Source organism: Nesoenas mayeri, assembly GCF_963082525.1.
Source record: "Nesoenas mayeri genome assembly, chromosome: 2".
NCBI classification, from domain to species: Eukaryota; Metazoa; Chordata; class Aves; order Columbiformes; family Columbidae; genus Nesoenas; species Nesoenas mayeri.
The window spans coordinates 36,863,687-36,876,793 of NC_137543.1; the positions used below are offsets into that span (position 1 = coordinate 36,863,687).

Consider the following 13,107-nt stretch of genomic DNA (forward strand, 5'->3'; position numbering starts at 1 on the left):
TTATAAAAACATTTTGTCCGTTTTTATTTCTAGAAAAATACATCCTTTTCGCAACAGTACTAGCAAGATCTGCTCCTGTACCAGCATCATGTCACAAAATACCATGTTTTAAACGTATTTTAAATTTATATAATTTGGGCTACCTGAATGATCAAGACTCACCTTATTAATGATTCAAGTTCAACATTACAATATGCCAGCGAGTATTATCTGTATCACACTACTGTGCTTTGTTATTGTTTTCCCCTTCATTTTCCTCCTTTTCTAATATAAACTGCTGGATGATGAAAAAAACACCCCAGGGATACTGTTTTCCCCTAGAGACCTCCCATCCAAATACTGAACAGTGTTAACTTTACCTATTGGATACCTTTTGACAAGATCATAACCCACGCTGGCATGGCCGCAGGTCAGTGAATTTTGTTATTGTTGTTTATTTGCTGAAGTCCAAGGGAATAACGTAACAGGATAAGAAGTCACATCTGGCTGTCCTACGTAACACTGCTAGTGCAGAAAAAGCCCCTGCCCACCCCCTTGCCTATGTAGTGCTGTTAGGGTCAGCCTGTTCCCGGACTTGGGGTGGGCATGGAAGTGAAAGAGAGAAAAGAGAAAGGCATCTTATGTGAAAGCACTGCTTTCCCTATGCCTGGGGTGAGCTCTCAATCACAGAATGGTTGGGGTTGGAAGAAATCTCTGGAGATCATCTAGTCCAAACTACCTGCTCAAGCTCCCCTAGAGCAGATCGCACAGGAAGGCGTCCTGGCAGGTTCTGAATGTCTCCAGAGAAGGAGACTCCGCAGCCTCTCTGGGCAGCCTGTTCCAGTGCTCTGGTACCCTCAAGGTAAAGACGTTTCTCCTCATATTCAGATGGAACCTCCTGTGCTTCAGTCTGTACCCCCTCCAGTAATTCCTTGTCCCTCTTAAACTGGGGAGCCCAGAACAGGACACAGCACTCCAGATGTAGCCTCACCTGGGCAGAGTATAGGAAGGGGATAACCCCCCTCAACCTGCTGGTCACACTTCCTAATGCACCCCAGGATATCACTGCCCTTCTTGGCCACAAGAGCACATTGCTGACTCGTGGTCAACCTGTTGTCAACCATAAATCCCAGGCCCTTCTCTGCAGTGCTGCTTTCCAGCAGGTCAGCCCCTAACCTACAAGCACTGCCATACCCACCATGCAATTCAAAGGAGGACTGACAACTGTAACATTTTCATGAAAGGTGTGGCTACACCTTGAACCTCCACATGGGTTTAGAGCAGACCGCCAAGCTACAGTTGATATCCAGTCCAGTAGGATAATTCATTTATCCAGCTCTGAGATGCTCCTCTCGTTTGATGCTGCAGTAACAGATGAGAGGTCACCCTCGTCCCAGAAGCAGGTGAGATTATCTACTGCACAGCTAAAACTGATCTACACTACCCACAGGCAATATGTTTGGAATAAATATTACCAAAATTTTCTGACACAAACATGTTTTCATTAAATGTTTGAATCGAAACTACCAGGGAAATCTCAGATATAAGCAACTTGAACCTGAAAAGTAATTTTCTGTTTCAAAGCTTGCATGAATACATATATTTACATTCAGTGCCTGCAAGGGAAGATTGTATAGTTGCTCAACCTAAACATAGAAACACTACTACTATCCTACAATTCATACTTCTATACATTTAAAGTACCTGCAATTAGAGCTGATGCGGTATTTTCACTGAAACCAACATTTTTCTAATATGTCAATTTGAAAATGCCATGTATTGCAGAAACAAGTCTGGTTTAATCATCTTACAACAAAATATATAAAGGACTTCAGTGGAAAAAAAATGACCTGCAAAGCAGGCTTATACTGTGAATCTAGACTAGTTTTTCCTTCATCTATCCTACTGAGTCATTGAAGACTCCAGACCTCTAACACAGAGCAGCCTCTCCTGTGGGTAGCACTGGGGCCAATGACAGTGGGTTTTTTTTCAGGATAGCTAGTGTGGAAATTAAAAGCCCATAAGACCTGAGAGCCTGCAGGTTATTTGTGTAAAACTGGCTTCTAGCAAACTTTGGTTGCCAGTCAGTCACCTATCATCCCACTAAGGCAATAGCTCAGGCAAGAGGTCTGAAATGTCAGCTACCATGACCATATCACAAAACAAATGCATTTAAAGTGCACTGGAAGGAGAGAGACCATATGCAAGAAATTGAAAACAATATCCCCCTCATCCTTAAGTCAACGAATACCCACATTTGACATTAAAAAATTACCTATATCACCTTGAGATTAAAAGCAGCATTTGTTGGTTTTAGTTGTTACAAAAGCTACTTATGTACATATTCTGGGCAAATTTCAGTCAAACGAGGAGGATCTGACCATACTGATTCAGTAGCCAGCATGTTAACAGTGAGAAAGGCCAGGCTGGACGGGGCTCTGAGCAATCTGATGCGGTTGAAGATGTCACTGCCCATTGCAGGGGGGTTGAACTAGGTGACCTGTGAAGGTCCCTTCCAACCCAAACTATTAATATTCTATGATAGATCAGTAATTACAGATATTAACTTACTCTTCAGTACTTGCACATGGGCACAGGAAACAAAATAGTGGAAAGCGATGAAAATCCTGGAGTATGAACCAGAATCTCTATTAAAGTACTACTTGATGAAATGGCAGAATGGAAAGGAACATAATCCCCACGCTTTGTCACTACATTGGCCTGTGACTCAGACGGGGTTGTTCCGTTTCCAGCTTACAAGTAATACAATTTTATTTTTTCTTCTCTCACTGAAACATCCACGCAAATTTTACTGACAGACTCCTTCAGCTGCTGAGCCATTCTCCAGCTGAGACAGCCACCTACACAAGTTCTGAATTCTGGCCAATAAATCTAACCACTTAGGAAATTAAGTGAGAAAGTCATTATAGTCAAAATTTTATTTCTTGAAACAGATGTTCCATTTTTCCATGAATCTGTATTTATATCATAATAAACACAAGCTTCATTTTATGACACTTATGTATAGGAATTCAAGCCATGCTTTGATCAGATTCTAAAAATAGTCTTTATTTTTTTCCCTTTCCTTCTAGTTGGGGCCAAGCAATGTGCTAAGCATTTCCTTCTGGAAGGAAATCTCCAACAAGTTTGTCTCTTTATTTTTAGGCGATTCAGAAAACCAGATGTTTATTTAATTAAATCCACTCTCATACATTGTATTCAAAGATTTTTTGCATTGTTGTCGGCTATCATTCAAAATACTGTTAGGTCTTATATATGCTCTGGAGTTCTTACAATTTCAAAGACTAATCATACATTATGTTTGAAAAAGATGCGCAATTTTGCCAGATTGGGCACCCTGTGGTTGCCATATGATCACAAACCTGATCAGCTAAAGTACAATAAACGCCACATAACTCTACTGAAAACATGGTATTTTAAGACAATTAATTACACCATTTCAGAGTTCAAGAAGAAGTGAAATCTTAAAATTAAATTGGGGGCATAACAACAATGACAAAACCCCAAGGCTGGAAGGAAATTACTGTGTTATGGTTCACAGAATACATTCTGAGCACAGAGAGAATAAGTCTGTTCCGCATGTTTCTCTCCATAGTGTTACCCTTCCTTGTTACCTTTGCTCATTAATATATTTTCAACTGCAAACATATTTACTACTGTATGTCATATTAAGAATTCGGAAGAAACTTAATGCAGCAAAGTGGATTCCGTTTTCACAGTCACACATTTGAGAACAGTCAGTTCTTCAACAACTTATATGACTAATAATGCATGGAACTTTATACTTGAGTGTGTTCATTAAGATGGATTTGGCAAATATTTATAAGATTCAGGCACTGCAAGCAAGGAGGAGAATTTTAACCATTGTACTGCAGTAGAAAACTTAATTGAAAAGTTGAAAATAAGAGGAGTAATGTCAGTGATAGGCAATAAGAATTATTTAACAAATTTCCTTGCTATAAAATATTCAGCAACATAAGCACTTAACTTTCTACTACTTCTATCATGTAGTTATTGCACAAGCATGTCTAACGCATTTTAATATACACATATACTAATCTTTCCAAGTTATTGCTGATGACAGCAAGTTCAAGCAAATTGACACTTATTTTCACCTATCTACACAAGCAGCTGTTAAGATACTTGCTTCTTTTGGAAAGTGTTAGGCCAACTAGACCTCCTCTGAATTTAGAGGTTTCCTTTATCTAAGCAGTCTTTTATTTTTTAAAATCCTACAAACAGTATCATGCAATGAGTACACACTGTCATTTGTCTTTAATGGTGCAGGATTTTTTTGAGATTGAAGACTACAACTAAATGCAGAAAGGTTTGTCTGAATACAGACCAGCAATTATATAGCTTTTGTACTGCCTGAAACTCCTTTTCTTGAGGCACAGAGAATTATTGTGGAATGTGTTATCTTGACTGTCATGTACGAGAAGACTATAGTGCCCTGAACTCCGGCATAAGAGAATTTCTCTGCTCTAAATTATACCTGCCCCAATTTCAGAAATGGAAGAGCAGTTCCTGAAAATGCTGCTACACAGGAAAAGGAAAAATGCCTTAAGCGATACATTTCAAGTCCCACAATGCACTGAAAAAACATGAAGAATTTTGAGTAAAGTAAAATTAGTTGCTTAATCAACGTTTTGAATGAACCAAATCTTCCCACACTACTACATTAACAACAAACCAAAGGTTTGCGCAAGTCTGCGGATCAGGAGACTTCACGTGGAGCAGACTGGAAACAATTCTGCAGTGTCACCGGCAGTACTCAGGAGGTTCTTTGTTCACTGTGATTTTTATGCTCCTTTGAGACAGTGGCTTGTTCTGCTGAACCCTCCTGCAAGGCAGGGGGAGGCTGAAGCCTCTGCTGCACAAACAGAGCAGGTTCAACAAACAGCAGGCCTGGTAAAGGCAGGAGATGCAGGGAGAAAACAGAGCTGTGTATGAATTATTTTGTGATTCTGCTCTGTTACCTATTGTTATGAATGTCTACTTAAAAGTCGACTCTTCTAGTCAATATTCTAATTTTTAGTTGTCAGACTTCTTGGGCAACTGTCAGTTAAAGTTCAAGTGGGTCTATCTCAAAGCTTTCCCTAATTCAGTGTCCCATCAGCGTCCCTGAACTTTTATCTTCTCTACACTGTACAAAGGCAATTGCCCACTACGTAGCTGAAAGATCGGTCTCAGTCTATCAGCCTAAGGTGCAAAAATTAAATTTCTCTTGCTATCTTTTCCAGTCAGTAAGCCTTCCACAAAGCTTAAAGGGATAAAATCTCTTCTTCTAGTTCTTAAGCAGCTCTCTCAGGAACAGAAGTAGCGCATCTCAGTAAAGTATTCAAAAGAGCAAAAAACTACTTCCATGTTGAAATCTGTCTCTTAAAAAAACCCCGTGTATCATATTCAAAAGTCATTAAAGAGAAAGTTTATATTACTTGCTTTAGATTTCTTTTACTGGGACTTCATATGTGTTTCCTTCCCACCTCAGCCTGGGCAGCTCAGACATTTTCATACAAAACACCCAAGGCAATTTAAAGATACACATGTCTACATCCACCTTTCTGTATATAACAGTGCTCGAAATGATACAAAAGGAAGATTTTGGTGCTACAACTTCTCCATCATGTTGTTATCTAGGGGAAAGGGTGACTCTTCTGGTTACTCCTGAAGATTTAGCTCAGGAACAGACCTATGGTTACTTCATAAAACTAAAGCATTAGAGCTCCTCCATTTGCAAACTATGAAGAAAAAAAAAAAAAAAAAAATAGTCTTACATAAATATTTTTAAATATATTTACGTTAAGCTCAGCCAATAGTAAGTGACTACCTACAAGCTGACTAAAACTAATGGACTCAGGGCTCAATCAATAATAAACAACCAGACTTTTTTTCAACCAGGCAAAATGCTGTTCGGCAGTCATTGACAGCAGTTAAATGAGAGCAGCAGTTCCATGAGGATTTACAGATCCGTATCCGTGCGCGCATACGTGTTGTTATAAATGATCACTATTCTAAGCCAAACGGTAAACATTTGCATTGTTTCCTGGAAGTCTGCTATTTTATACAACCATGCTCCATCATGGATAACACTTAATTTATAGAGTAGATCCCAAATAAAAGCTGTGATTTCACAGAACTGAGGAGCTGACAGTACCCTCAGGATCATAAAAACAGTGCAATACATGCTTGTCAAAAATGTTACTCTCTCCTCAATAAAGAAAGCAACAAATCTTATAACAGTACCTCCCATCCTTCAATATGAGACTGCCATTCTTCCAAAAACTCTAATTTTTCCATTTGTCTCTTGGCCTCATTTATGTTGGAACAGACAGCTTTCATGGCCTGGAGGGCTTCCATTAGTGCCGCATAGTCACTGTGCTTCTTTGGAGTCCGCTTCAGTAACTCCTATTTAAACATTAGGAAAAAAAATAAAAAAATTAAAAAAAGAGAAACCTGTCTTTGATCTCTACATGTAAATTACGGGAGGTTTAAATTGAGTAGGATCCAAAAATCAAAAAGTAGCCAGACTTCTCTTTTACTGGGTGGAAAAGTAACAAACCCTCCAGCACTGTGTCCTATTAGGACACTAAAACTCAGAGAAATAAATTACTAACAATAAAAGTAACTACTACTTATGAATAAGTTTGCATTTCAGCTACTTCCTCCCCTCAACTATGTTTTTTGGGTTTTTGGGTTTGGTTTTGGTTTTTTCATGGTTGTTGTTGTTTTTTTATATTCCACGGGATGGAACTGTTCAATGGCAAAGATAACAATTCTGCTTAAAAATGTTAAGTTTACTGACGTCAAAATTAACACCTGCCTTTCCTGCAACTCAGGGCAAACCCCATGTTCCTTTAGCTCCACACTATTGTTTAATCTAGTGCAAAACACCAGAGCACTGAACAATAGCTTAGGTGACTCACTGATTTCAGGTGGTTACTGGTAATGGCAGCCACACCAAAAAACAAAAGGGGAGTTGCCAGTATTCATCTGAGATTTCCCAACTCAAACCACCACCTCCCCATTTACAGCTGGACAGACTACAGACAGCCTTCAGTGCACACCCTGACTGAGGGATGGGTACGTTCCTCCTGGAGCCCTAACCCTGCTGACATCACACCCTGTACTTAAATTTAACATAAATAGATTAATATAAATGTATCCATGAAGTAATTCATTAGTCATTTTCCCTTGTTTTGTCTGTAGAGCCTTCACTCAAAAAACAGAAGACAAAAATAATGTTAAAATAGGCCAAAGGAACTGTAAAACCACAGATATCTGGGGATGACTCAAATCTCATTGCAGTTATTATGTTCTTTAACTTGTTTTAAAAACGTTTATTTTAGCATCTTCACTTTAAGATTTTTGTCAGTGCAATGAGATGCATATGCTTCATAACTGGCAGTGTTTCAGACCTAAACTCACACATGGGTGGTGAAAAACGTTGTCCAATAATCAGGTTTCAAGTAGCTTCTAGAGCAGAATCTGCCCTGGCTTTTCTCTCACAATATGAAACAATTAACAATATTAAACCTTACTCTGTTACACATAAATTTGTTTTAAATGTTTACTTTCCTGATAATTGTATTATTTGATTTCCTAACATGCAAAAAATGTCAGTAACTCGGAGGTTTGAATATCAAATGTTTATCAGCACATAAAACTTAATTTAAAAAGTTGTAACAGTAAGATAAGAATAAACATATAAATGTGCATAGAACCACCTACAGCATCTTACTGTTACTCTACAGTTTTTCTTACAAATAATTTCCATAAACTTTTTTAATTTACAGTTTGGTGATGGTAAGTGAGAATCATTAAAGCATGTCACTAACAAACCCTGCTACCCCAAGCATTTTAAGCAAGGACATGGTCAAATCCAGTTGAATTCAGTCTCATTAAACTCCCTCAAATCGCTCCCTTCTGTTCAACAATGGAGAGGCAACCTTAGAACTAGATGCAGAAGGGAGCTAATCATCTTTCCCCAGCCAAACTCCTCAGTCCTTTTAATACTGATGTCAGAAGACTTGCCATTGGCTTTAATGAGAGCAAGTCTGGGTCCAGTATCTAATAAAGAGATTATTCACTGTCTAGAGAGATTGTTCCTGCAGTTTGGAATTATGCTTAGCAACCAGTTTTATATAGAAGTATAAAGTCCCAGATAAAATCTTGTAAGTACCTTCAAAAGAAGGGGATACTTGCATATTCTCTGTATTGGCGTTACTAGATATCCCTCCAATGGTACATCTGTGTTCTTGCGTCCTCCAAGGAGCATGCAATTCTAGATTGGGAACAGTTACAGAAATTAATACAAAAATCCCAATAAAATTATCATAAATAAAGACAAGGGCACATGCATGCAGCAATATTGGCTAAGCTGTACATCAATTAGATACGTATGTTAACTATGTGATGAGGGAGGTTTGCAGGAGTGTCTAAAGAACAGGCCTGAACACACGCACAGGCAGGTACATTCACTATCATATATGACATGGAAGCTTCAGTGGTGTTATGCAGGCGTAGGTATCCTCTTCATCCCATCAAAGAGTTGTCTTTTTTAAAGTTTAAAAACGAAATAATGTAAATAAAATGCTAAAAACATGCTTTTGCACTTCGGTGAACAAAAATAAAATCAATTCAGGGTGACTGCTATAGGTGCTGTTTGTTCCAAAAGGTCTGTTTGTGACAGTAAGTAGTACCAAAGATGTTTTGGATAGTTTTAATATGGCCATCTAATACACACACCAAGAAAGGCCTTCTGTTTACATACTTCTATATTTAAATACAGTGTGCAATGAATAAAATATCCTCAGTCGTGAGCTAAAGAATATTGGAGTTTTGCAAGACATGCAACTATGGAAGCAGAGAATGAGATACTGGGTGGAAGCATCCATGAAAAAGCATCTGCAAGAGAGAAAAGGATAAGAGCCATTTGAGATAATGAAGAATGCAAGGGACACTACAGCAAACATTTGAAATTGCTGGAATTCAAGTGTAAGTACATGGAGACCTAAAGTGATGACGGAAATTATTTTTTTGAGAGATCAGAAGGAATTGTGATGCAATGATATGAGATAACCTACCGCTTCAAAGAGCAAGATGTCTAAACTGAGAACACTAAACAAAAGCAGTTTAACGCAGCCAGATGGTATGTTGACACAGGCCACAAATCTGGATGCTGACACATTGCTGATGGAACGGAGGCTCCACAACTGGGTGGTTGTTCGGCTCAGCACGTAAATCACAACGCACATACCCCAACACCAGCACTGCCAGAGGGATCTCTACACCCACACTCAAGTCTCTGCTTTGTACTTCATGGTTAACCAACTTCTGTCTTGCCCTAAAGGATCCTTTATCCAAAGGAATCAGACTTAACCTTCCAACAAAAAAGCTTAACTGATAAAGACTGAGCAGGATAACGGCAATGCAGACTACAGGTTTATACAATGACTGTCTCTATATTTAAAGGCTCCAAAGTCTGGTTTCAGCTCCTGATTATTTACAGATAATCACATCTCAATTGTACATCTGAATTGCATAGTCAGACCTCCTGTTCTCTAGGTTAGACTGTTGCCACTTATTCTACAGACAGGTCCTGACTCTAGGAGGAACCCAAAGCAAATGTGAGAGCCCTGTGCATGCACCCCAAGTACATGACACTGACACATCATGAACTGCCACAACTACATGCTTGCCTTCCTTTCTCACAAAACAAGTTCTTTGCAATCTTTCTCAAAGTATTTTGCTTTTTGTCTCTGTAGTCAGCATTCACCCTGTCTTCTTGAGTCTGGCCATGCTGCTCCAAATACAAGAACCATGTGGGGAAAGGTCCTCAACCTGGGACAAGGTGAAGGACACTGTGTCAACTGCTAAGGAAAAATAGGTCAACCTTGAAGCTGCTTTTAAATATGAATAGAACACTGCTGAATAAGAGGCTCTTAGCAAGAAGGCAGATGGCACTTCATGTCACCCAGTACCCCCTACAATGAGGAAATTCCCATACTGCTCATTAACGTGGCCGTAAGTAAATGCAGTTAGGGAGTCAGATCCAGTATCTTACAAAAATGTAATGAGCTGCAATAGGACAATTTCATGAAGGATTTTGTCAACAGCAGTAATGAAAGCCTACTCGATGCTAAAAATAATTAATAAAATTAAATAAAACTTGTGATAGTGACAGCACTGGCATCTGTGATGCTTTACTCTCCAGTCCTAAAATGCAATAATGAGTTCTGCTCAGTCTGAAATCGGATATCATATCTGAGGGTACCTTCTCCAGCATTTAAGTTCCAATAAGGCCCCCCATGTCAAAGCTGACCTTGTTCTCACAGACACCATGAAGGAAAATATAACAATCATTCCATACTGAATCCTTTTAGCAACCAATGTCAGCTATTACGAAACTCAGTATTTACATGGAAACTGGTCTTGCTGTGGGAAAATCATGAGAACTGTCATACTTAACATTTTAAAACCCCTCTTTATTTGTCTTATAAAGTGAAAAACTAATTATGTAGCTGTTTCTTTTGACCCCAGATTAAGTCAATGTCTAACATCAGGATGGCTACTCCATGATGCATAGCAAAACATTTTTCTCCCTGGTGCGGCTGTGACTACAGTACCAGAACGTGGACCTTCTCTTCAGAAGTTGTGACAAGCCCTTAAGCTTCCTTTCTCTGCCCCTCCTTATATATCTCACCCTACTCCTTTTCGTTTCTACAGACACGGCTGGATTTACACCTTTGCCTCTTGGCCAGCAAGCTCAAGGCACACTCGCTAATGCCGTATTATGCACAGATCCACGTGCAGCACTGAAAGTGTGATAAACACAACCCCTTCCTCTGGAAACACCACCCCCAGCTGAAACTGCCTACTAACCACTTGCACATGGTGGAGGTAATAGTGCTAACAATTCACTACCCAGTGGAAAAAAAAAAAGTTAGAACAGCAGTTCAAAGTTTATTTACCAAAAGAAACGCCCGCACTGTTCTTATTTTGTTAAGGTCAAGCAGAACTTTCTGTGCCTTCTCGTGGTTACTGCAGTATTCATCATAGATACGGAATTTCTCTTTCTGCAGAAACAAAGAAATACATTGTTTTTCACTTGCCATTTTGATTTTTTTTAATTAATAAAACATGGAATTAACCCTTTTCAAAGCTGAATAGCTAATATAGGAAAGTCAGCTCTTCCTCCTCTATTTACTATTTGAGGTCCAGCTTTAAATTAGAATTATGAAGAATTTGGAAGCATCACTTGGGAATTTCAATCATAGAATGCCAGGTTGGAAGGGACCTCAAGGATCATCTGGTCCAGCATTTCTTGGCAAAAGCACCGTCTAGACAAGATGGCCCAGTACCCTGTCCAGCTGAATCTTAAAAGTGTCCAATGCTGAGGAATCCACCACTTCCTTGGGGAGATTATTCCAATGGCTGATTGTTCTCATTGTGACAAATTTCCCTCTTGTGTCCAATCGGAATCTCCCCAGAAGTAACCTGTATCCATTACCCCTCGTCTTGCCCATGTGACTCCTTGTAAAAAAGAGAGTCTCCATATTCCCTGTGGCCAACCTTTAAATACCAGAACATGGTGATGAGGTCTCCCCTAAACCACCTTTTCTCAAGGCTGAACAAACCCAGTTCTCTCAGCCTTTCCTCATGTGGCAGCTTCCCAGGACTTTGATCATCTTTGTGACCCTTCTCTGGACCCTCTCCAGCCTGTCCACATCTTTTTTGTACAGCAGGGACCAAACCCGAACACAGTCTTCCAGATGTGGCCTGACAAGCACTGAGTAGAGCAGGATAATGACTTCTTTGTCTCTGCTGGTGATGCCCTTGTTGATGCAGCCCAGCATCCCGTTGCCTTTCTTTGCCACAGCAGCACACTGGTCACTTATACTGAGCTTGTTGCCCACCAGGACCTCAGGTCCCTTTCCACAGAGCTGCTCCCCAGCTGGGGAGGTTCCAGCCTGTGCAGCACTCCTGGATTATGTTTTCCCATGTGCAAGACCTTACATTTGCCTTGTTGAACTTTGTAACGTTTTGCTGAATAATTTCAGAGGCTGTACTATCACAAAACACAGAATTAAAAAAATCAGGAAGAAAAAATGCATGAATGGGTTATTTGCTGACATCATTACCTATTTTGTCTGCAAACACTTGTTTGCAAATACGATCCATACTTCTGCACAGTCAAAAATTAATGTTACTGAACTTCTGTAAAATGTTTCCATGAACCTTTAGTAATTTTCTTCTCCCAAAACAAATAAACAAAGATGTAGCAAATAAATGAGTCTCTAACCAGAGAGAATGATGAAACATAGACTTTTTGTTAGGCCTACAACTGAAAGCAAACTAACTTGTGTTGATTTTGCAGACCTCTGTAACACTGACATCCTTGTTTTGCTCCAACAGGAAAAATAATACTCCTATAAAACCATTACTACAGGACATACAAACATACTCATGGAGGCACTGCAGTTGTGAGAAGTAAAATATCTTCACAGTCCAGAACCATGGAGATATTTTACCCAGAATATGCAATTCTTTGTTAAATATTCACATTTTTTGCCTAGTATCAAGAGGAAATAAAAATAAAGCAAATTATTACTTTTCTGGCTTCACGCAACCCTGATTATCGTACCTCCATCTCAGATGTAGGCACCAGCCTCACCCACTCTGCAGGGCTCAGTTTGTCAGCAGGGGCTAATTTGGTGAATACAAAATTGATGAAACAACAGAAGTTTGCTAATTTGACATCTCCTTTCTTCATTTTCCTCTCCCTGCCCTCCCCCTGCCTTTTTTTTTAAATAACAGTAACCAAGAGATGACCTCGAAGTGCTCAACATTAGGCAGTCAAGTTGTATTTTGTCGTCATGACTATATACACTCATCACAATGACAGTAATTCATAAAAGGAAAAAAGTGAAATAAGGCTATAATAAGAGCTAGCATACATAATGAAGAAAGCAGGTTCCAACTTCATGCTGCGCATTAGGTTCCGGCTGTAAGCACTCCTCCACCAGGGACAGGAAGTTTTTGTGAACTGCAAGAATATCTTCAATATTTGAAAACAACATCTGCAAAAGAATAAAACATACATAA

The 13,107-nt window shown here is 39.3% G+C and overlaps 1 protein-coding gene across 1 annotated transcript in view; it reads right to left on the reverse strand.

The window, feature by feature from the left end:
* Nucleotides 1–13,107, reverse strand: part of PREX2 (phosphatidylinositol-3,4,5-trisphosphate dependent Rac exchange factor 2) — a gene marked incomplete at both ends in the record, with an annotated part of 173,024 nt that overhangs the window by 111,647 nt on the left and 48,270 nt on the right. Inside the window, 4 exons of the mRNA XM_080338602.1 lie at nt 6,247–6,408; nt 8,183–8,284; nt 10,974–11,078; nt 12,960–13,082. Coding sequence (XP_080194728.1) covers nt 6,247–6,408; nt 8,183–8,284; nt 10,974–11,078; nt 12,960–13,082 — 492 coding nt within the window. The remainder of the gene's footprint in view (nt 1–6,246; nt 6,409–8,182; nt 8,285–10,973; nt 11,079–12,959; nt 13,083–13,107) is intronic.